Source organism: Cyprinus carpio, chromosome A8 (assembly GCF_018340385.1).
Source record: "Cyprinus carpio isolate SPL01 chromosome A8, ASM1834038v1, whole genome shotgun sequence".
Lineage (NCBI taxonomy): Eukaryota > Metazoa > Chordata > Actinopteri > Cypriniformes > Cyprinidae > Cyprinus > Cyprinus carpio.
This window is the reverse complement of record NC_056579.1, coordinates 14,658,702-14,684,885: the sequence shown is the minus strand read 5'-3', so window position 1 is coordinate 14,684,885 and position 26,184 is coordinate 14,658,702. Positions and strand designations below refer to the sequence as shown.

Here is a 26,184-nt window from a genome sequence, read left to right as displayed (position 1 = left end):
CAGCGGTGGCAGCACAAATGTAGCTGGAATTGGATTTCAGCCTGCCCCCATAATAACAGCTTTGAGAAAATGGAATCAATCCGCTCATCTGATCTTTATCCCCTCTAATTATACTGCCGTGTCGGGTGATCCCGCTCAGGGCCTGGCATCTCCCCACAACTAACAGCCCAACACAAACCTCCCATACTTTACTTGCCATCTTGTCTCAGTTGGTTTTTTCAGCACCATCTTTCTCTTAGTGCATCTTTACAAGGTCTCCCGTCCCGCCCGTACGTTTGACTCTATCCTCAAATGGCCTTCCTCGCACCGAGTTCACCCTCCCACTTTCTGTCCACTTCCACAGCTCCTCTGTCAAACCTGCTCTGCCTTTCCATCCCTGCACCATCTTTCTCTCATTTCTCCCTCTTTCTATCATTCTTTCCTTTTTTCTGTATGTTTCCTTCTGCTCACCCCTCTCTCTTTCTCTTCTGGCAGGCCTGCAGCGGTTCAGACCACATTGTATGTGCCTAACCAGGCTTGAGTCATTATTCCAAGTCCCCCAACCAGAACACAGTAAAATCCTTATTTACCATCCATGAAGGAGGGAAAGAGCAAGTGGGGAGGAGGACAGAAAAACTTTTGCAGACTTGGTGGTTGTCTACTGAGTTGAACTGTTGCAAGGAGACATTAGCAGCAGAAGTGGAACAATTGTGTGAGGCTTTGAGCAGCTCAGCATCACAATGAAGTCCTTCAGAAAACACCACAGGAAACTTTTTTTTTTATATTCTTCATGGAACATATACAGATTATATTTTCAATAAACTGAACCAAAATACACAGGGAAATGCAAAAACAAAACTTGATTTAATAATCAAACATCTTTCCTGCACTTTATGGACTTAATCTTACATGCATAGTGTAAGTGTTTTTTGCCATTTTTTTGTTGGTTTCTGTTTAACTCGTAGTTAATATTTCACTTGCTGAGTTTCACTAATTATTGAATTTCACCATACAGAGAATAAAATTGATTTAAATCACATTAAAGATCTTGCCTGAATTTAATTTTTAAATAAATTACCCGTCAAGTGGTAATTTATGAAATAAACACTGAAAAATAGTCTTTTCACCACCTCTCTTGGTAGGAAGGAAAAACTTTTTCCTTTAAATTAAGTTTGCTTGTTAACATGGCTCTACTCACAGGAAGGACATTTCAGTGAAGTGTTCAGTGTATGAAAATGGCTTTACTGGCAAATCAACTTAAAGACAAGAGCCAGACAGGACAGGATCAAACATTACAGTCTCCAAGCAAATACAGAAAGGTGTGTGTAACTTACGGGAGGTAGACCGTTCCTGAATGTAGCTTAGCACCTTCCCAGAAGCAGTCTAGAGGAGTGATGATCAGACATGGGTGCAGTTTCTCTATAATCTGAAAGTTAAATGCTCTATTATTGTAACAAGCCCTTAGAGGTCCTCCTCTGCATTTTAATCTTACTAAAACATCTAGTTTAATTCTACTAAAACATCAATCTAAAAAGATATTGCAACCATTCTTACTAACCTGGTCCACAAAATTGGTTTCTGTAACAAATTCTCCTGATTTGTAGCATAAATGTTCCAAGTTCCATTGCCTGAAAACACAACAGTGGAAATTAGTTGAACCATACACACTTTCCTTAAAGCAGAAAACTTAAAGAAAAGTGACCATTTTAACCTATAAAATAGTACACCTTTCCCAAATTTTAACCTTTAATTTTGGTTGATAAAAAGGTCCAATGACATGTTATGCATCAACTAACCAAAAAGAAATAACTGTTCAGAAGCTGTTGTGCCGTTACCTGTTGTACATGTAAATATGCACTCTGCTGGCCTTTATGGCAGAGTCGAGGTGCTGCTTCAGCGCCTCTACAGTCAGAATGTTAGCACCTTCCTGTCTTGGCATCTGTATCATGAGCTGAGGCCTAAACATGGCCTCCTCTCCGATCTTCTGCCGCGTGTATTTGAGTTCCTGACTCACCCTGCCGCCCACTATGAAATGGAGAAGAAAAGTGATGGAGAAGACTTTCAGATGATGCTCTATAACCTTTTAGTATGTTTATTTATAAGCAGATTTAAGAGGTTACAGGAAACATTATGGAGAAAAGGGGGATTAAATGCAACATTAGGGCTAAATGTTGCTTCGAACTTAATGTGTTGGAAACTAAATAAACAGTCTTGTATGCTGTGTGTGTGTGTGTGTGTGTGTGTTTTTGTTGTTGTTGTTGTTTTACACTTTTCCGTCCACCACCAAGCTATCAAACCCCCCACAACTGAATCAAAATGCATGGACAATGCAACAAAATGGTCCTAAATGCAGAAATAAAAACAATCCTTAATACATTTTTATATTTTAATTAAGTTTTAATTCAGTTTGATGTTAACTTTTGAAAATCAAATTTTAAATGTATTTTATTAAAATTGAGTTTTATAGACATACATTTCAAAAAACTAATTTTTTAGGTCAAACTTTACTGAATATAATGATGTGGAGTTCAGTGAGTGAGATTTCATTCAGCAAAACATTCATAAAAGTGATTCAATTCGTTAAAAGAATCGACTAGTAAGAGTCATTCGTTTGTCAACCCAGATGATACTAGTTGTAAAATGTTTTTTTTTTTGCATGCAAAGACATTTTCTCTGTATTATTTCGCAGTAAACTGTATTTTTAGCTTATCACATTCAATCCATCAAGCTACAACTCACATGTGGTGAGGAATAATGATTGCATAATTTATTTATTTACTTAAATAAGCAGTTGAAAAACCCACAAGAAACCAAGAAGCATGATAAAAAGTCACTCAGAATTCTTCAGTGACAAACTGCCGTCACACAGGGTCAAGCACAGTCTCATGATAATCAATCATATCCTCCAGCCTCGATGAAAGGAAATGCTAACACATGTACAAGCTCCCATATGTCCTGTTAACTTGACTCCAAAATGCCTTTCAGTACACCCTTTAACACCCGCAGTCTTCTTCACAGCCTTCAAATCCAGGCCTATGAGTTATGAGTGTGTGCACAAGTATGTCTGTAAGCGTACACGTGTGTGTAAAAGCTTGGCTGCTTTATTGAGCTGGGGCAGTAGAGTCGTTGTGTGGCGCTCCTAAGCTCCGCACAGGAACAGTGACAAAAGCAGCCTTTCAAAGTGTCCTGCTGAACACCGTCCAAGTCTTAATCTCAAAGCTGTCGATTCTTCACGCGCTCTCTACCTGACCTCCGAGAATAGAAGACTTCTCCATTTCCAGGATCAAGCACCCTAGAGAAGCAGGCAACATGGTTCACAAGGACTTCACAGTTTTTCTGAACCAGGTGAATACAGTCTCAGACAGGTAATCGGTCTACTCCTCTTAACGTAATCAAGCAAATCATCTACTCATTATCATTTGCCTGATTTTGAAGCTTTTCTGAGATGTTGAAGCAGGGAGGAGGGTTCATTCATGGTCAACTATCACACTTCAACCATATGTCACTGAACTATTCTGCCAGAGAAGATCTTCTGAAGGCCAAAAATATACACAAGTACACAAATGTGAAAGCTTTGCTTGTGAATTACAGGGGGACGGTCCTGTTTTCGAAACTTTACAAGAGTTGTTGCATTGACGCCAGCAAAATAAATTAAATAAATAAATAAAATGTATGTGTTCCAAAGCTAGTGTATAAAGATATTGAGGTACATTTTCAGTATATTTCAGAAAGCATGTGACAAATGATAAACATAATGGCACACACATGATCCCCCTTAAATTGTATTATTTAGGGGGAAGAATGCAAAACAAGCTGTAACAAGAGACATTTCAAAAATATTCTTCTATAGAACCCAACAAAAATGGATCGAGTGACCCTCAACTACACGATTTGTGTTTTCTACTTTTGCACCACATTTACAGTGGCATAAAGAAAAAGAATCATGTTAGCTAGGCAACCAGACTGGCTTTTCACAATTTTCCACACACTGAAAATATGGGAAAATGGTCTCAATTTCACGCAGTATAAACAAGAATAAAACAACAAAAAATTAAACAAATGTGCATTAAATTGTTTTTTTTTTAACCACCACCCCCCCACCCTTATAACCACTAAAACTTCAAAAAATACAGAAACATCTTTGTGCTGGGTAACTAAAGCAAGAAAATGTATTTTTCTCATTAACCTATTCCAGATCTGGTGGGGGGGAGGGCTGTGTAAAACAATCTGTAACAAGTTATAAGCTATAATTCAATATAACAATGGTTTTCAATTCATGAGACAGACACACGTTGAATATATTCAAACTATTGTAATTGTATTAAAGTTGAAAATAACCATGTTGTTTTTTTCTCAGGGCAGACCACCCAGCCAGTGAAAAAGGCTGAGAAGGAGGGAAACGTCTAGAAGCATTATGAAAAAGCAAAGGATTTCTTTTTTCTTGGGCCCAAACGTACATCTGATCTTGTTTTGGGGCATGTTTACAATATCCCTCATTAATTGCAGCTTCAAGCGAGCCTGAACTTTACTTCAACGTGATTATGGGGAACCAGGTTGTTTACGTTCCAAACAAGCTTAGCATGTCCCTGGTTTTGAGGCCCTTGGAACACCAACATGCTTTGGGAATAAAAAAACCTCATATGTCAACTTTTCAATCAGAAATGTGTCCAATCTGGATTAACATGAACTAGGTCACCTTTACATCATGAATTTCTCCTCTGATGTACGTCAAGACCTACAGAGGAAACAGGAAGGAGCTATAACAATGTGTCGCTCACTTCACAGAGAAATACTTCAATATTGCTGCAAACGTCACGTTATGACCTGAACCCTGGAGAATTCAACACCCCTCCAGAGACGCACAGGTTCTGGGGTCACAAATGGTCTTGCCTCAGGTGTGAAATTAACACCAGAAAATGCGAACATGCGAGTGAGAAAGACTGACAGAGAACAAGAGGTGAATTCAGTCAAACACGACAGCAGGTATGTTTAAAGCTCTTTGAAAAACCAGCACGACTGTGTAATCCTGCGGCTCAAATCTTGAGAAAAATGCCCATGAACTGTATCAACAATGACAGGTGTAGATAAATTCCTTTTGTAGGCAAATGGTATGAAACACAATCTTCTAGGTCACAATATTAAACCATATGTGGTAATCAATTAATAAACCTTATGATAAGGACTTGTGAACCAGATCTTAATCATGTAATATTCTTTGTAATGAACCAGTCAAAAAGACTCATGAAACAGATTTGAAATCCATTTTGAACAACTCAATCTCTGAATCAGTCGGAACAGCACTGCAAGTCATGTCTATATTATATATATATATATATATATATATATATATATATATATATATATAAGTCACCTATATTTTATATTATATATATATATATATATATATAATTTAGACATGTATGTAAATTCAACTGGAACCAGAATTAATAATCTTACAACACCCATCCTTAAAAAAAAAAAAAAAAAAAAAAAAAATATAAAAATTTAAATTTTAACATTTAGTAAATTCTTATAATTTAAATTATGAACAATAACAATAATAAGCTGTTTCAGGAAATGATCTCTATGAAGATAAGAAATATCTGATGAGATGTTCCTCACGATTATTTGTATGAAGCAAAGAAATTCATCACAGCACAACAAAAGGCAACACAGCAAAAGAAAAGAAAGTTGGTGCAGCAGCTAAGACACCTATAAACAAATCATAGATAATCAACAGATATCTGTTCCGTTACTAATATCAACCCTCTACACTGCGAGTAAATCACTCGCATATGTGACTAAATCTTCACTCTGGGTGACTAAATGATGTCTAATATTAGCCAATGGCTAATAAATTCTCAGATTTTACACGCCAGTCTGAGTTGGAGGCTAAGTATAAGATTAGCACAGATACTATACAGATACTAAAAATCTTCCTTATTTGTCTATAATCCACAGGTGTGTAAGGGGTGCGGAGTGCAGCATGGCAGCCAGTGAATCTGGTGTGTATGTCAGTGTGTGTTGGTGCCTCCACTGGGCCCATTCAGTTTGCTGCATTCAGTGTTGGGTAAGTTACTTTCAAAAAGTAATTAATTACTATTACTAATTACATCATCAATATTGTATTTAAATTACTTTACTTATTACTCTGTGTGAAAAGTAACTTCGTTACTCAATAAGTAACTTTATTATTCAAATAGCTAATTAGGTTACATCTTAAAATCCCTATAAACCTTAATAGAAATTAAACTCTTTATTCTTTCAATTTGAGTGAAACATAGAATAGTTTAGCCTTTTAAGAAATGGTTAACAAATAGAAATACTCTGAATAATAACATATCTGAATAACAAAAAAGCTTAAGAAAAGTTAAACAATACATTTCAGTTTGGCAAGATGTTTAGGAAAAGCCCAACTAGTAAAATCCGTACAGGTTTATGTAAAAATAACAATTAACTAATGTAGGTAAGTATAAATTACATAAATTATCGCCTTGTCAGATCGTGCTGTTCTTCTGAAGTAAATTCCTCATAGCAGGACTTCTTTCAAAATGTTGAAAATTAGACGAATCTTGATTTATTTATTTATTTTTATTTATTTTTTGTATCTAGATGAGGGTGTTTGCGCGCAGGTGACTGCATATAATGAGCTCAGATACGGGAAAGACTGTGCCTCGCTTTAGTTTCATACAGATTACATAATCAGATAATATTCATTTTCGATTTGAATTCGTTCATGTGAAAGTAGACACAAGCTTTCTATAGACATTTTTCTCATGTCTTGCTATCAAATATTCACTTAGTTTGTGACGTGTAGAAAGTTGCTCATGGAGATATAGACGGCAGAAATTGCACCATTTGTTTTGTTTATTTTGCAAAAGCACAATGTTTTGTTGTTATTGTCAGTGTACACAAATAAAAGTAGGCACTTTTTAAATTCGATTGATTTTAGTCGTATCTGTATATGAGTATTTAAGGTTTCTTTGTGAATCAGGAAAAACTGAAAGTGAACGCGCTGGCGTGCAGAGGGTTAAAGACGCTGCATTCAATTTTATCTTTAGACTGTAAATTTAGATTTCAAATTCAATATTGATTTTAGAAATGTTGAAATGATTTACTGTATGTAACGCAAATACTTTATAAGTAACTGTAATTAAATTACCTAAAAATGAGCAGTAATCCCTTACTTTACTTTTTCAGTGGATAAGTTATTTAATTACAGTTAATTACTTAGTAACGCATTACACCCAACACTGGTTGCATAACATTAACCCTTGAACCTCCCTTTCACGAACAGGGGTAGCTGCCATTGGAAGGACTCTCCCAATGCCTCCCAGAGTCTTCAAGTGGCCCATTTAGGGATGGGTATCATTAAGGTTTTAACAGTATTACAGTATTAACTACTTTTAATTCAGTACTTTAATGGTATTCTTATCGGTACTTTTTTATATATATATTTGACAAATTAAGAGCTGAATTAAAATTGCTTTATATTCTGAAATGTAAAATAAATATTCAATGAAATGAATATAAAACATCAATTTGTAAATGCACCAGTGTGCCGGCATTTTTAGTGTTTTATACATAAGATAAGAACATGAACAAAGAAACAAAGTAAAACAAACTGAAAAATACAATAAAACAAATATCCAAATAAAATGAAATAAACAGTGCTTTCATTTTTCCATGGAGGTCTACTAACATTACTGTTCAGGTAAGTAATAGCCTACAAAAGAAATCTAAAAGTAATCAAATGTAAATGAACACTGCGTAGATTTCACTGTATGTATTGATAGATATGTAGATAGATAATGCTTATTAAAGCTATAATGTTATTCAGAGTAAGAGCTGTGAGTGATTTTGTCTTTGCATAATATTTTTATTGATTAACATTGATGGCCCAAGCTCCAGTCTGTCACTTTAAGACAATATATTGACACACATTGGATTTTCTCCCAACTGTTCATGTCCACTTAAGACATAAACTGTTTAAGTAAATACTCTCCAGGCTGGCCATTTTGGCATATTTTGTGTGTATTTGATCTTTTGGACACGCTCTAAGCTCAAAGTGTAAGTAGCTGGTCCGTTCTGGAGTGCGCCCCGCATGCACATTTCAGCCTGGGGAACAGCGTTGTGTGGACTGTGCTTTGAACATTTTATTATCAAACATGCCCTGCAATGTAGCAATGCATAAAATGGCATTTAATAACAATCACTGATTGTGCTGATTCTGACTTTAAGTTTGGGTTTGAGGGAGGAACGAATACGCACTGCTGTGAAGGGAAAGAAGTTGCGCTAGAAGAAATGTGGCTATAATCCTTAGAAGCCAAAATCAAAATAAAAAAATAAAATTAGTTTAATAAAACAGCCACAGGCCTAAAGTGTAAGCAGATGTTTGAATGTTTAGTTCTCTCTTCTATCATAATTCCTGTTGTGCATGCTGAAGCTCCTCCGCATGACCGCGATCTCGCTTCTGAATTGCGAATTGCAAAAATGCATCATAGACAAATGTCGGAATATTATTGCATATAAAAACAGCTGGTGACTCTGGAGAGATAGAATTCGCAAGATAATGTATATATAGCAATAATAAATGTATGTGTGTTTTCTTAATTTTATGTCTGAGCTTATCTCTGAGCTTATGTCTGAGCTTATCGATACTCCGGTCTTTCATAATTTAGCCCCAGGACCGATTAAATACTGGGTTTTGGTACCCATCCCTAGATGCTTTACTATTATTGCCATTCAGCTGCAGAGTGGCTTTTGAGTGGCGGTTTCAGAGGGGTGCGAGGGGTTTGGTACAAAAGAAATGCACCCCCCACCCCCACCAAAACCTCTGCATCCAACCCCTTCAAGATCATGACATAACTCCACACTACCGCAAGCTCCCCTACCGCCCACCACTTCATCCCGCCGAGTAGGCCAATCACGCGGCTGGAGGGCCAGGAGGAATGGTTGCTGGGGTCGCTCCATGATGGGATGGTGTGGCTTATGGCAGCTTTTTTAGGTGGTGGTGGGGGGGGAGGTTGGAGAAAGGGGCTGTGTGTGGCAATGCCGGCACAGGGAGGCACTTTTTATGACTGTGTTGCGGGCGGGATTAGCTGGATTAGACCCCACCTCAGAGAGACCCCCTGTGGTCGCACGGAAGTTTCTGTACAGGGTCATATCGGCATGAAGTCTCTCCCTTGCACAACCCGCTCAACTCCAAGAACAAACTGCAGCACACTGCAACCAGCCCTGTCAATGGCACACAGTTTCAACACCAACCGGCACGCTTGCATCTAAACCAACAAGCTGCCTTCCAAAGTATTTTTTTATGACTGCAAAGAAAATTGGTTCTACACCACGTCAATTTAAATAGCGATTCAAACAGGCAGCATATCCGTAAATAGACTTGTAATGGCTCCATATGATGACCTTCATCATTCTCTTTTCTGCCTTTCGCAGAGGAGATACGAATGGTGGGAAAGAGGGAAAGTGAAAGTGAGAGAAAAAGAAAAAGTGAGGGAGAGAGAGAGTCCCTGACCCGCAGCTGTAGCACAATGCTCCCGAGCAGCCTGTTCGACCCCTGACACAAATTTTACACCACAGCTGCCATTTACTCCACACTGCATTACCATATGTATGGCCAGCTCTCCTCTAATTATGCTAATCACCTGTCCAGATCTGCACCACGAAAAATGGATGTATTTAGCAGTCCGCTGCCTACAAATACAGCTTACTGCAATCCAGAGATGTACATTCAGAGGGGCCTGAATGGGTAGATTTTTCCACGTTGCTGGTTTCATTCAAATCCCTTCCCCTTTAGAAAAAAACTATTCAAATGAACTGCATCGCACTGCAACAAAAAGCATGGGGAAAGTGTGTGTGTGGATTGGTGCACGCTCAAGGTTGGGGGGGGGGGTACTGTGTGCACACCTACCCAAACATTCAGTGAGTTTTGGCAAAATAAGATATCACTGGGACATTTCCAGTTAGCCAGGCTTTCAAAGTAAATATATCATTATTATTATTATTACATGGCTCTCTGGAAAAGAGGTTTCTGATTGGCTGATACCGGAGTCTTTGGTATAACCACTACTAATCTAAGTTAGCTAATACATTAATTAAAAACTGCAACAGATGCACCAATCATTTCCAAGACTGTTTTATATTCATGTGCTACAAATTTCATTATTCTAAAAAAACTTTTTAAAAGATCAATATCCCTCTTGGTTGCCAATAAAATACATTAGCGAACACTTCTTTTACATTAACCATGCCACATCAGGCATGTTTTAAAGTTTGTGCATGTTTAAATTTTCACCACAAGTTTACTAAACCATTCCCAAGGAAACCGGTCTAGGTGTAGGCTAAAGTATAACTTTGTTGCATCCCGGGCCATACAAATGAAGCATTAACCGAAACAGCAGATGCAGAAAAACGGCAGTTCTAGCCAAAACACAAATAACACTTCAGCTACTACGTTCCCCTCCCCCTCTCTCTCTTTCGCTGAACTCCTCCGCCCCCTCGGCCACAGAGAGAGGGAGGATGGAGAGGGGGAGGGCCGGACCACCCGGCATCCATGGCAGGACTCAGTGTTTACATTGCTGCGCTTCACTCTGTAATACATCTGGCATCCCAGGGCTGAACTCCCAAGTGAAGGTGGGTGGAGGAGGGGGGTGTCAGTGTGAGGAACACAGAAGGGGGGGGGGGGGGGGGGGGGGTTGAAGTGCAAGGGAGAAAACTTCGGGTTGAAGTGCAAGGGAGAAAGGGGAGTGGAAGAAAGTGAGAGAGAGAGATAGAGACAGCGCAAGTCTTTTTTCCCGTCATTTCGATGTCTCTGTTTTTTGAATAACACAGAGTGGAGGTATGCAGAATATAAACACAAGAATTAGAGGACTGTCAGGATGCCGGTTGTGAATGGGAGTTGCTCCATTTGTATTTGTCTTAGCCACACTTGCGTCAGATTTAAAACTGTTGAGGATGCCGCTGAAGAAATCATGATTTATAGACAGTGTAATATATGATAATCAGATGTACGTTTGAGAACTTCTAAGTATTAAACAAACTGCTTTAAACTTTGTCATTTTCCTCGTTCAAAAGCATTTCTGCTATAGACATGAATGGCACCTTAAATTGTGTGGATTGTTTAAAAGAACTGCTCTTTTGTGCATGTTGTGATCAGACTCACAACTTTTACTTGGTGGAAAAATTGCTCAGAAGTCCCACAGAGTTACATTTAAGACAGCACATGAGCCATACAGGAACCAGAATTTCATAATATCCGCTTAGCGACCACCCAGAACACCCTAGCAACCACATAGTAACACCCTGGTATTCAACAACACTACCCTAGCATTGTAGCAGTGAGTTTTGCACAGTACACCTCATGTCATCTCATGTGTTAACAACATGAATAGGTCCCTCAATTTGCATAGACAGTTTAAAACAGAATGCACTTTTACTTTTTGAAGCAATCAGACTTACAACAGTTGCCTTTGAGAAAAGGATCACTTATAGGGACTAGAATAACACTTGTATCCACTTAGCAAACACCCTGGCAACTAGGGCTGCAAGCCTGCAACAAATGATTAATGATTATTAGAATGATTGAATATCCGTTGATTATTTCACTGATTAGTCAGTAGACTTTGATTATTAAGCTTTTGCAATTAGTCATAATATTCAGTTATAGATATTCTGTATGTGTAAAATGTGAAGAGTGAATTTTCCCTTCAGAGATTAATAAAGTTTATCCATCCATCCATCCATCCATATTCTAGCTAATAAATAAAAAAGGTAATTACTTTAGTTTTCGAAAATGTAAAACAATTATCTTGCTATTTATTATACAATTATTTTTTACAATACAAATATATTTGGCACACAAAATGAGATGACAGAAAGAGAGACGTTCTCATTCATCATTTAATTAACTGCATACAATGGTAACTGAATGACGCATCATTCTGCAAGTCATATGGATATGGAACAAAATTAAGGTAAGTGATCAGACTTTTTTTTTTTTTGGAAATACAACATTATCTCTATTAAAATACCTTACAGAGTTACCACAATCAAAACAGTTCTGAGCTAGATCGAGCTTTAAATGATGCAAATTTAACTAACATGTTAATGTATATTTTTGTTTTGTTTTTTGTATTCACTAATAAAAAGGTTTAACATTAACTACTGTAGCTCCACAATGGAGAAAATCACAGCTGCTTGCTTTAAAGCAATCTATTACATAAAGTGTTATATAAATAAATGTGCTGTGACTGAAGTGCTGATTGCAGGGCCGGTGCAAACATACACATCGCTACAATCAGATGCTTTCTTAACTGCTGTTTTTTTTTCTCACCGCGGTCATGCTTTTTTGTGCTAGCATTAAAGCACTGTTTGTGTATACTGAACTTATTTTTACCCCTAAGTGAAGAATGAAAAATAACTTTGCTGTGAGTCTATCGGAGCTTTTACACATGACAGCATTTTTTTGTCTGTAGTTTTGAAAACCTTTCCCACACTGTACTAGTTTGGCTTTGTCTGCACTATTGAATTGCATCCAAGAGAGCTGAATAACAGTTTTGCACTACAGCGGCACACTGGTCAAACCTCATTATTGCAGTCCCTTACATTAGGTCATATTAGATCAAACAACTATTTGACAACTAAAATACTGGCAACCATGTAGAAAACTCTAGCAACCACACAACAACACCCTGGGAGTCACCAACAACACTGTGGCAGCATTGTGGCAGTGAGTTTTCCACAAAATGTAGAAATCTAGTCCATCTAAATGTAATCTGTATTAGCTATCACAGTTGCTTTTTATATAGTTACATAATTATTATCTCTATCTCTAATTTGAATACATTGCTTTTACATGAAGTATTAAGGTTTTAGGGCAGGCACACAGACCCCAATTCTCCAAAATTGTGAAACCTTGTTCAAACTTCAAACCCCTTAAAGCCCTCAGGGCTCTAAATGCATCCCTTACAGTTCAGTCATGTGTGTCCAAGTCTTCCTGAGCACATCCAAACAGGGAGAATTCCACTAGATCCAGATCTCTTCACCACAATGTGGGGAGACCACATTTCTCAGCCACTTCCTTAATATTAAAAAAGGACTTCTTCCCAATATGAACTGCAGGTTATATACTCCTCCACACTGCAACTCTTAACCATCCTCATGCTTCACTGGGAAACCAGGGGAGGTTTGTCAATATGTCCACACCTGTTGAATATAAAGGCATTTTCAGCCTACAATTCATGTCAAATGAAAGAACTTAAAGTGTAAACATCTGAAGAGAGAAAATTAAATGACTCTACTCATAAAACTCAATAAAAAAACTTGATAAGAGTTAGTATCAAATCTGCACTAAAAAGAGCCAACAGACAAACAACTACTTAAAATATGAATAAAATCAACCAAGTCAAGTTACACATCTTCCAAAACACCCAGATTAACTGCACATTGATCACTGATCTAATAAATTCACACTGCCCCCTGCTGGGTGTATAAAAACATCTTGCTGGTTAAATTACTTTTTATTACCTTTAAATCGATCAACTCTTCTTCCACAGGAGGGCTAGTGTAGTAGTAAACCTTCTCTCATCATCATTGGTGTTAGCTGGAACCCCTCACTCTGCACCCAGGTCATGTAGCCAGTATCAAATGAGCTTTTAAATAGCGGAGTCTCCACTCGATGACCTCAGGTCCTAAGGGACGCAGCCTTGTGGCCCCAAGCCTCATGCGACCCCTCTCACCCCCCACACAAGAGAACGGGACAACCCAAACCCTGATATCTCAATGATTTCACTGCGAGCAGTCCCTCTCAAAAGCGAGTTGATGGGGAATGCATACAGGAAGACGAATGTTTACGTGAAACTGTTTTAATTCAATTCAGGCAGTACTGGTATTTTCTTTAAAAACTTAGAGCCTGTGATTCTGAAAAGCAAAAAAGATGGCTACTCAATCTCCAACTAGTTTAAAAAAAAAAAACATCTTAAAATGTCATATACAACAAGTCAAAGCCATTATTTTGATTAAAAAATAAATAAATAAAACATGGTTTTTAATATTTAAATATATACACTAGGGCTTGGTTTTGACACAAATTTCACAATTTGATTTGACTCTCATTCATAAGCTTGAGATTCGATTTGATTACCAATTCTATTCAATTTGATTCAATATCGATTATTTTTGATATATGTCAGGTACAGTACATGCCAAATTTTCACAAGGAAAACAATCTCTTAACTAATGATGTAAATTATACATGAGAGTCAGTTGGTAATACATTATTACTATAGGCATTACAGGGGCAGAGGTATGAAGGGAGTGAAAATTTTACACTATTGTACTACATTTGCTGTTTTTGCAGTTTTTAATACTAGATAAAATATAACTTACAAATTAAACAAAATTAAATTTTAAAATAATAAACTTCATTTCTGACTTGGAGAGGAGCGTTACACAGGTGGTTGTGGTCAAGGAAGTTGAATGGTGGTTTACAGGAACTTAAGCTGGAAATTAAGTTTTAAAATAATAAAGTTACCATTACATAATAATATTTCTACTTCATAAACATAATGAAACATATAAGTAAAATAAAATATATAAAAAATTTCTACTTCATAAACATAATGGTGGCTGTCATTAAAACTTGATGGATTTATACAAACATAAATTAAACATTGAAGAACAGTAAAATTTATAATGAATATGTTATTTGGTGTATATAGCAAAATGCCCTCTCTACAGTTTTTTTGTTCTTTCCCTATCTGACTAATGAGTTTATAGTTACCGAATATGTCTTTCTAAGGTAAATGTGACATTAAGTGACTTTGTTTACAAGATATTATATTGACATCTTTGCGCGGAGGAAACACTGATTGAGAAATTATACTATACATTATAATTAACCTAAAGATGTACACTCACTCTTAATTTGACCCTTAAACTTATATTAAAGCTAAACTCCGAACACAAATTAAGCTATAAAACTGAAACTGATATTAAAGGGATACTCCTCCCCAAAATGAAAATTTTGTCATTAATCACTTACCCCCATGTCGTTCCAAACCCGTAAAAGCTCAGTTTGTCTTAAGAACACAATTTAAGCTATTTTGGTTGAAAACCGGGAGGCCTGTGACTGTCCCATAGACTGCCAAGTAAATAACAGTGTCAAGATCCATAAAAGGAATGAAAGACGTCATCAGAATACTCCATCTGCCATCAGACGTGCAATCTGGGTTATATGAAGTGACGGGAACACTTTCTGTAAGCGAAGAAAACAAAAATAATGACTTTATTCAATAATTCCTTTGTCAACAGTCTCCTCTGTGTCTCTCCATATCACCGTATGCTGTGTATGCTCTTCTGTATCATCCGCGCCACAAGGATGCGCTGTTTCTACATGTATTCAACTTTGATTTGAAAGAAAACAGTGCACCTTGACACTGTTATTTACTTGGCAGTCTATGGGACAGTCACAGGCATCCAGATTTTCATCCAAAATATCTTAAATTGTGTTCCGAAGACGAAATGGAGCTTTTATGGGTTTGGAGCGACATGGGGGTAAGTGATTAATGACAAAATTTTCATTTTGGGGTGGAGTATCCCTTTAATGTGGAGGAGATGATTATTTCATGTGCGCCTCGCGCTGACGTGACTGTTGATCTGAGGCACTACAGCGATCTATCACTCCACATTAAATAGCGCCAAAACGGCATTTGTTGTTTGAATACTGCAATACAATGGACATAATTTGAAATTTGAGACTTATGCTTATTGCGATATATTGGATGGGAAGTGTCCTTCACTGTTCTGTTCATTAACTGAAAACAGGCTAGACTAATTGATTATTGGGATTTAAGAATCTGTAAAAATGAGAATCGATTAATATTAAGATATCAATATTTTTTACCCAGCCCTAAAATACATTTATTTCTCTTCTACACAAAATCTAATCTGAATAAGTCTGCTAGAGGTCCACAACTCCAAACATTAACCAAAACATCAATGCTACATTCATATCAGATCAGCACGAGGATTCAGCCAGGGACTCGAAAGCTATGACAACATTATCTACATCAGTCATTTAACACTGAAAATCTGTGGAGCAACCAAACAAATTATAATGGTTGGAGCATAACAGCCCTCAATGGCAAGTGATGAAAGCCAACATGAGATCACACTGAATCCCATTCAAGCTGAACTTAAAGGAGAGTAAGAGACACAGCTTCAACGAAGGGTCATTTGGAGGTCGATAGCCAAAGACTGTTCCAAACGAAACATAAACATGCATCCTAATGGACGCTGGGCCGACATCTCCCAGCGCAGAACCTGGCCAACCAGAACTAATCTATCCCTCAGCTGTGGAGTTTAATCTAAACAAACAGATCTCAAAGTTACTGCATCTGGAAGCTGTCATGTGCTTCGACATGGGAACAACTGAGGTGTGAGTGAGTGTGTGTCCAGCAACCGACTGTCATACTTCATCTGCAAACCTCCTGCAATTCTTGGAAAGGAAAAGTGGAAGTGAGCAACAAAGATAAAACTGCAGAGAGGATAAAGCTCTGGTTTAGCAAAGTGTTTGCGATAAGGTCTACACAAAAATGACTATACTGTCATACTTAGAATATTACTAAAGATTTGTGACACTCCATACCACAAAATATTTAGCATTAATGCAAACACTTCTCTCTCAAGGGGCAAACTGAGGTTTAAGCATCTAGGCTACTACTGCAAAAGGGTTCCAAGATGAGTCTCATGTAGGGTTGACCAAAACAATCTCAGAGATCCTGCACCTGCTCCATTACCATAGTAGCCTTGAGCAATCACTTGCTTCTCCAGGCAGGACTGCAACTGCAACTAGTGTAATTTAAGTTGGGTGTCTGCTCAAGGGCAAATTAGTAAAGTTTAAAAAAGAAAAGAAAAAAAGAGGACAATGAGATCATAAAGCCAATAAAATGATTCCCTTCTTTAGTTCTGAACAAAACAGTGCAGAAATCCAGCTTTTAAAAATCATCTCAATTTAAGTCCTTAAATGGGCAAGAACATAAAAATACCTAAAATACATATATATATAATTTACCAGAGTAGTATATCAATATATATACTTAAATATTCTATAATATGCACACCATATGCATATATACTTTCAAAATTCAATATTTTTCTCAAACATTATGCCCACTCCATCAGCCCAGTCTCACAAATGCCTAAGCTGTATACCTCAGACACAAAATAAAAAAAAGGAAAGAAAGAAACCTAAGAGGATAAAATAATGTTTATTTAACAGTATAAGAACAATATAAAAAGACATTTATGTGATCAATTAGCGTAAAAATCTTAACTAAAACAATACTGGGAAAAGTCACATGACAGGATGTATCTTTTAATGATATGGTCAATTATTATTGACCATCGGTCAACTATAATGATATTATTATTACAACGGCCACCTATCATGCTCGAAAAAGGTTGGCAAATAGGACAGAATTGGTCATGGTGTGAATTTATAAACCAGTTATGGAATAAAACGGCTCACCCACTCACACATCACTATTTTCGACTTGAAACAGTGATCTACAGCAAAATAAGAGCTAAAAAAAAATTTAAGTATGTTTATATATATGTGCTAGAAAGCCCTCATATCATCCATGGTCTTACCAAAGGTTCTTTAAACTTGAGGAATGTAGATCAAAGCAGAACGGCCTGTTTGCCCCTCCCTCCTTCAAAAAATCACCACCCACACTACAGCCCCAACATCTCACAACTGACTTATTCATAAAACAAAACAACTTTCTTTCACACTTTCTTCACAAGGCCTATGCGCTGTAGTCCGTCGGGTCTGGGTGCACGTTTCTGCCTGCAGTTCGCTCGGTTCCTACTGAAACTCTGAGACAAATCTTTTTGGAAAGTTGAACGCTGTCCAAAACAGGACCACACACAGGCTCTGTGAGCAGCGCGGATCAGATTCAACTGCTGGAGGCACACACACACACACACACACACACACACACACACACACACACGCACAAAATGGCGGCTATTCGTGTTAAAAACACACACAGTGCTCTCTATATCATATATCCACTGATGTATAGAATTTAGAAGCAATCGGCGGACGCGCGCGCTATAATGTTCAATAAACAGATGGCATTCGTGCGCGCGAGGCAAATTCGAAGCTAAAAACATTCTTTCACGTTTAATTTCTGCCAGATTTCTATACAATAAACAATTCCTTCAGTTTACATGACAGACCCCCTCCCCACCCCACCCACCGCGTCTGCCTTTAGATTACACTTGCGGGAAAAAAGAATTAGAAAGGGTTAAAGTACAAGGAAAACAGCTTCTTACCTTCTACCCAGAGTTTCTCCATGTCCGTCTCCAGATTAGCTGCCCTCAAGCCAACAGCAAAAGCTCCGAATATTAAAAGGCCCACAACTAAAAACTTTCCGCAGTTCTTTTGTATGTAACAGCCAAGTTTAAACAAAAGTCTCTGAAACTTTGCTCTCAACCACAGCGGCGCTTTCCTCCCAGTCGCCTTCCCCTACAAGACAAGAGAGAGCAAATATTAAACTCTCACCACCTTGTTAAGAAGATTAAACTAAATTCCATCATTGCATAGTCATGGTTTCTCGATTGAAATTTAGAAAATAAGCTAAAATGGCACTTAGGGGACTTAAATAACTGTATTATCAGTAATAAACTACTTTCCTCCTCTGAAAGTGATTGCTTGAAATGTATTAAACAACTAGAGTTGTACACATACAATATCACCTATAAAGTCTAAAAAGTAGCCTTTACACAGTTGCAAGCAATATTTCTGTGGCAAGCAATTTTAACATTTATTCCTCAGAAATTTGTATTTTTTTAAGTTCTTAATTTTAATTACTAATAAGTTATCCAACAATGAGTAGTATCGTTTACATTGCCGCTAGTAATAACTTATAATTTAAAAAAAAAAATTAGATACTAGTAGAACTGAGACTTAGTCCTTTGCAACTAGTTGCTATCCCAATAATGACAAGTAACTATTCTGTTGTATCATGGCACATTTGAATTCTCTAACTAAAGACAAGTATCTATTCCAGTATTACTTATAACTATTCATTAGGTGCAAGTAATTGTTCTTTAGTTACAACTATCTATTCCAATTGTTCTAGTACTATTTAAACAAATGCTAATACCTATTTATTAGACACACGTGTGTATTCAAGTTGATACGAGAATGATTCCTAATCTTACCAGTAAGTTTTTTAATTAATTGCAAAATATCCATTATGACTAACAATAACATATGAAAAAAAACATAACTAGTCTTATAATGTTACAAGAATTACATAGATTCAGGTCTTATAAATATGTGATAGATATACTAGATAAAAATGAATTGTCATTTCTGAACCACAGATTATCCTTAGAGATGCACTGATTGCGATTTTCTTTGGCCGATTCCAATTTCCCATTTTTTGTTAGTGTGCCAATACCGATTTTTGCCGATTCCGATTTTTTTCCCTAAGAGATGTAATTGACAGCATATACACACAAAAATCTACTTTTCTTCAACGCAAAGTTTCATAAAAAAAAAACAAAGTAAACAATCAATAATAAAATAACAACAAATAAAAAAATTTCCAACAAAAGCACAAAAAAATGCAATAGAATAAAGAGAGCTATGAAACTTTGAAAGCTATGCAGTCCCTTTAAGAGTTTATCCACGGACCCAATATACCGTTATACAACATACCTTTTCTTTCTCAACTATGTAATGTTTCAAAACTGACTGTGTTTAACTGGATACTTGCCAAGACGGGCATTTTGACAATTTTATATGTATTTGAACTTTTAGCGCAGTTAGCCACTCATTTTGGTATTTGTGGCTCACAAGCTGTTTGAGACTGAGTGTGGCTTGTGCGCTCCACAAATATAGATCAGTGGTGGTGCGAGCACTTTTGGTGTAAACGCGAAACCTGTGGAAATGACTAAAATAATGCGCAATATAAGCACCATTTAACCGGAGCGAATGAGTCGTGTATGAGAGAAAAGTGGTCGTCGGAGAGAAGAGAGCGAGAATGCGCAGCTGACATGACATAATTGCCTGTGCCGCTGGTAACAAAACGGATCAGCTCGAAATCAGAAAGAAGTGAAACTGATAGGCTGGTCACCGATCCAGGCCGATCATGAGGAAAATCGGCTGATTCTGATCCCTGGCCAATTGATCGGTGAATCTCTAATTTTTATCCTCAATGGCAAATGCCACCAAAAACAATAGAATAGTTATCTGTCACTTGGGATTGTGACTAGTAGTAAAACAATGAGAACTATTAACTAACAAATAGTTATTACTAATAAAGCTGAAAAAGAATGACTTCCTAGTAAAGCAATTACAGTGAATAAATGTTAAAACAGCTTGCCATACTACTTGTACCATTCTCTCGGCTTTCAAATAGTACAATTCAAAATATTTCTAGTTCCACGAATAACCAAAAGTTAATATGAGTCTTGCTGCAATGTGACAGGTTGCATCCTTTGGACACTGTATCAGGGAAACAGGTTACAATTTCCAAAGTCATGCAATATCGGAGATGCACGTGGGTCGCATAGCTGAAGCGGTGTGATGCGAGGGAGTTACGACATTATTTGTAAACGGAAAGAGGGCAGCCACATGGATCGTGCCTGAGCAGTGCGGGGCGAAAACTACTCCCCGTGTGGGTCCTATCTGAGGGGGCTTCAATCAGTCGGTTAGGGCCAACATCACTAACAAAACTTTAGACCGTTCGCTTCACGTTCAGAGCTCAGCTTCTCGTCTGACAGTTATGTTTACGATTACTGAATCGCGACAGATGGACATAACGGATAACAAAATGCAGCGAATCCCTCGAGTGGCTACAGGTTGCTCCCCGCATAGACACCCGCATCGGTGCCGTGGCTATCCCGTTACCTAGCGACTTCACTAAAGTTGAGCACTTTGTCAAAGCATTCCCAGCAAAGTCCAAACGGGGCAAACATAAAGGCACCTCTGATATCTGCTCCAATGCAAAGGCGGCATCGCAATAGCTCGGCCGCTGCAAATACTCCAAATCCGCCGCGGCGGTCCGATAGTTGTACCTATTCCTCCGCGTTAACCTCGGCCGATCGGGGTCTCTGTTTTCCTGCTCGGAGGACACATTAACAGCCGAGGCCATGTTGCAAAGTCTGCGCTGAACGTCTTGTTATCCGCGCTATTGTATTTCCCCGCGAGCGTTTAGTGATATCCGAAGAAAACCAAGTTTGTCTCTCGTTGATCCCAGATCCGCGAAGCACTTCATACTCCTGTTTGAGACGGCGAGTCAGAGTCTGCGCCTTCCATTCCAACATTTCGCGAATCTGGAGGTCTCCAACAATTCCCCACTTTCACGCCGTCCGCTGGGAAGTCCGCGATATCAGAAGGTGAAGTGGATACTGTGGAAACGTCGATCTCTCGGTGGCTGAAGCATTCTGTGAGCTATGTGGTCCCTCCTCAGGCCGTGCGATAAGGCGATCTCTGAGAGATTCAATAGTTGTGAAAAAAGATCACTCTCCATTCGGAGACAGAGGAGGAGGGGCGTGGCAAAGCCACTCGAAATCCCGCCTCCGGGGCTGTCAGATGGACGGGGTTCCTGGGCTCTGATTGGTTCCAGAAGGGCAAAAATTACTCAGCAAACACGACTATTATTAGCTGCTTAGCAACAGCTCACCAAAGTAGAGAGACCACCCAAGCCGCGAGCCCTCGTGTGTTCATCTCAAACTTCAGGGGAGTCTTAAAGAAGCAAAGCCCACTTTCTGCAGGGTCCGAGCGCTGGGTCCAAGCGCGTGAAGAAAACTCCAAGAGCAGAAAAGCACAGACGAGCCGCTGTCTGGTGAAGAGGCAACAGAACACTTCTGCCTTTCTTTCTTTCTTTCTTTCTTTCTTTCTTTCTTTCTTTCTTTCTTTCTTTCTGTTTCATATTGTCTTTCTATCTTTGTTAGTTTTTTTCTTTCTTGTTTATTACTTTTTTGTGCTTATTTCTATGGTTTTCCTTTCTTTTCTTAGTTTCAGTTGACTGTTTTGCTTTTTTATGCTTTATTTCTTACTTTTTTTTTTTTACTTTTTTGCACAACATTTTCAGAAAATAATTGATTTTGCAAGAACTTAGAGTTGTGGCTATACTTAGCTAAGCAATGATATATCTAATTTAATTTGTTAATTTCCTGAACACAAGTTAGTTCTGATTAGTTTTAAGCAATAGAGCCAGTTTTAGAATTTTGCTTTTATAAACATGAATAGAGCGCCACCTAGATTGCATAATTTGTGGATGGTTAATATCAAATTGAAACCGACAGTATTTATATGTTTATGTGTAATAATACATATACTACTAGTTTTCATACAGCAAACATACATTCAGCATACATTTTACATTTGTCAGACACTGTTATTCAAAACAATCAACATTGCATTGAAGATATACCCTAATTTTATCAGTTCATGCATTCCCTGGCAATCAAACCCCCACAACCTCGGTGATGCTCTACTGTTTGAGCTGTAAAAATGCAAAATAATGAAACATGATTACAATCAATTACATATTTACATCCTGTGCCAAATTATAGACAGGAACTGTAAGCAATTGTATTGCCTTCCCTTTCCCAGTCCCAGCTTGGCAGTTTGGATATTGGCTGTACTGAGAGCATTAGCTCCTGCCTACAGGGAAAAGGAAAAATGCAATTAATGAGAGTTGTCTTTTACAGTGCACAGGTGGGTTATAGTATTGAACAAGTCTGTGCCAAAACATGGGAATTCCTTGTCTTGCTGCCCCTTTTTCATCAAGTGTATTGTGTAAACATGACATAGGTTTTAAACTATGTATATCACACATCCAAAAAAAAAAAAAAAAAAAAAAGTTTATGACTACTGAGAATGAAAAATCTGTCTTGTACCAAGCCGCAATGCTGCTCTGCAATACATCATGATTAGTTTTCCTTTTCATTACTGAATTTCTTATAAACACAAAGCACATTATTCAACACAAAATAATACAAATATAAGCAGCTATATAGCGCTATATAAACACTGAACGATGACTGGAGTGGTGATGTCATCAGTTTAGGAAACTATGTGAGGAAAGCCTTGACATTAGTATGAAAATGAGATACATCGTTATGAAGAATCCATTTCCTATCCCACCCCACCATCAGGAAATTATTACAGCCATTTTATTTTCCTCCAGAAAGAGAAAAAAAAAACTGGCCATTAGTCATTAACTTCCTCTGCTGGATTTTCTGAGCTATATGATCTGTCCTGAGTGCTATGTTTCACTCAATCTCTCCCAACAGTCCTGTAGTTTGCCATGGTTCCCAATACAGTGATGTACCCATGACTTTTCCCATGTTTACTCTTTAGTACAAAGTTGTGCTCAATCACCCAGATGTGTTTGACAGCTCTGAGCACTTCTCTGCCAGTGTTTACACTTTCCAATTTCCTCTGCGATTGTGTGGCTCTTGTATAATCAGTGTGACACTAGAGAAAGGAGAGCACTTCAGAAAAACTGGCTATTTATGTTTTCAGTGGGTGGAAATATTTTGTACTGTTTTTTTTTGTGTGTGTGTGTGTGAATGTGTGTGTGTGATTTAAATGCAATAACAACAAATGTTTAGGTAATTTTTCGAACAATTTCCTCAGAATTCTTTTGGGATAAACATGAATTAAAATGTTATATATATTTTATTTGTGAAACACAAGACTTACATTTTCCCTAACGTGTTCCAAAAATAAAGCTTTGATCAAAGAAAATGTGATACTGAAAGTGACATATATATATATATATATATATATATATATCTTATATTTATATTTTTTTTTTTTTTTTTTTTTTTTTTTTTTTTTCAGTGCCATGACATTCTGTTTTGTTTGTAGTTTTTCTGTAAATCCCTTCAGAGCGGCTGGGTCTCCAAAGCCTAGATCCTGATCTATGTTTAGCCTAACTTTCCTAATTTTCAGGCTTTTTTCAAGTTTTGACCCCCACCCCCCCATATTTTAAAACATTCCAAAGTATGCACTGATTTTGTGTTTTGTTTTTATTTAATCACCATAGAAATCTACCATAGACCCTTTCTGTTCCGTCTGTCCTCAGCAGTTCACAGAAACATAACACTCCTGTGAACATGAGATTGGATTTGTCAGAGTCTCCATAGAAAAAATTAATCGTTCCATTCTCATTAGCATGATGTGAGTAGCTCCCCAGCGACCCGGCACACAAAAGGTCACACATTTATTAAGTAATTACACAATATATTTCTATACCTCATGAGAGGTCCTTGGAAATCTCACTTCACAGCTGTGTGATGTTTTTCCCGCTCTTCAGACACTCATCGGAAAAACTGTCCATAAGGACAGAACATATTAAACATATGATTTTGTTTCACTATAAATTTATTTGCATAATAATGGGTGGTAAAATCTGCCAAAAGAGGACCTGGCAGTTGAATAATCGTACAAAGACTGTATTATAAGAAAAGTTCATCCAAATATAATAAATTTCCAGAAAATGTACTCACCCTCTGGCCATCCAAGAAGTCAAGTCAAGTCACCTTTATTCGTATAGCGTTTTATACAATACTGGTTGTGTCAAAGCAGCTTTACAGAGTCAAACATGAAAATAGTTTGTCAACTATGCCAGAAAACAATAACAGAGTCATTTTTTTTTTCAGATAAAATCAGTTCACTGTTGATTCAGTGATGTCATCATCCAGTTCAGCTCTCTTCCAATAGTGTCTGTGCAATTAGTCCCCAGCTAAGCAAGCCAAAGGCGACAGTGGCAAGGAACCAAAACTCCATCAGTGACAGAAATGGATAAAAAAACCTTGGGAGAAACCAGGCTCAGTTGGGGGGGCAGTTCTCCTCTGGCCAGCACGGTGTGGTATAATTCCAGGTTGCAACACAGGTGCAGAGGTCTTGTCTGGTTCCCGTGGTCTTGTGCTGATGGTTGTCTAGGTGCTGAGGTCTTCACAGGGGATCAGTCTCTGGGGTGCATCTAGTTGACGTAGTCTCTGCTGACATTCAGGGCTGTAGAGGTAGTCTCTAGGTGCTGATCCACCATCTGGACTGATTCTGGGTGGCTATAGTGACCTCAGAAAAAGAATGAAAGAGACTTATATTAGCATAGATGCCATTCTTCTTACGATGTAACGGGTACATCAGATGTTATGGGAAGTGTTCCCGGTTTTGGTTGACCTAATTAATGCAGCCTAACAATCCTTTAACAGATTTGAATTATAGAAATGTGTATGCAAGGTTAAAGAGGAAAGGAAGGAAGGACATGACGTGTGGCCAAGTATGCTATCCCATACTTGGAATTTGTGCTCTGCATTTAACCCATCCAGGTGCACACACACAGTAGTGAGTAGTGAACAAACACGCACACACACACCACTCACCTCAGTCGTGGTTTTGAGGTTGGAGAGAGCACCAGACCTGAGACTCAAACCGGTGTCTTTTGGGTTACAAGTCTGACTCTCTATCCATTAGGCCACGCCTGCCCCGTGAGATAGGTTTTTAATTATCCATAATCCATAATAATGCTTTTTCCGGTGAAAAATATCCCGTTGTCCTCTCAGATCAAAATCCACTAACACATTTGTTTAGAACTGTTTTGGACTGTGTTCGCTTGTAATGGTGCTTGGTCTGTGCATATTTTTCTCCTGATTCAGACCAGATGACTTTTTCACTGGATGAAAGCAATATAATGGATATAAGACTCAATTTTCAGATAGAAGTTAAAAATGTCTTAGTAATGAATTTGGTTGTTACAAACAAACATCTTCTCTCTTTATAAGGAGTGCAGTTGTGCTTTTTTGGGCTCTCATTCTGACGGCACCCATTCACTGCAGAGGATCCTATGGTTAGCAAATGATGTAATGTTTAATTTCTACAAATCCGTTCCAATGAAGAAACAAACTCTACATCTTTGATGGCCTAAAGTTGACTACAATTTCAGCTATTTATTTATTTATTTTTTAGTAAACTATTCCTTTAAGCTTATTATAATTGATCAGTTCAGAGTAAAATACTTCAGGCGTTTTGCTGCAAAAAAACAACATACTCTCCAAAAACAGAGTGAATTATATGATGACGTGGCTCTCCGCAAGTACCTACAGCTTGCGCGAGAATCTGTGGCTCTAAGCCCTAAAAGACCCTCTGTTCCTTGAAGC

The 26,184-nt window shown here is 37.8% G+C and overlaps 1 protein-coding gene across 2 annotated transcripts in view; it reads right to left on the bottom strand.

Moving 5' to 3' along the window:
* The window catches only part of LOC109095008 (protein patched homolog 1-like), a 54,075-nt gene extending 32,508 nt beyond the window's left edge, over positions 1–21,567 (bottom strand). For both annotated transcript variants that reach the window (XM_042762425.1, XM_042762424.1), the window contains exons 1-5: positions 20,994–21,567; positions 18,331–18,523; positions 1,815–2,004; positions 1,538–1,607; positions 1,314–1,405 (exon numbers count right to left, since the gene is read on the bottom strand). In XM_042762425.1, coding sequence (XP_042618359.1) covers positions 1,314–1,405; positions 1,538–1,607; positions 1,815–2,004; positions 18,331–18,523; positions 20,994–21,161 — 713 coding nt within the window. In that variant the 5' untranslated portion in view covers positions 21,162–21,567. The remainder of the gene's footprint in view (positions 1–1,313; positions 1,406–1,537; positions 1,608–1,814; positions 2,005–18,330; positions 18,524–20,993) is intronic.
* Between the last annotated feature and the right edge of the window lie 4,617 nt (positions 21,568–26,184).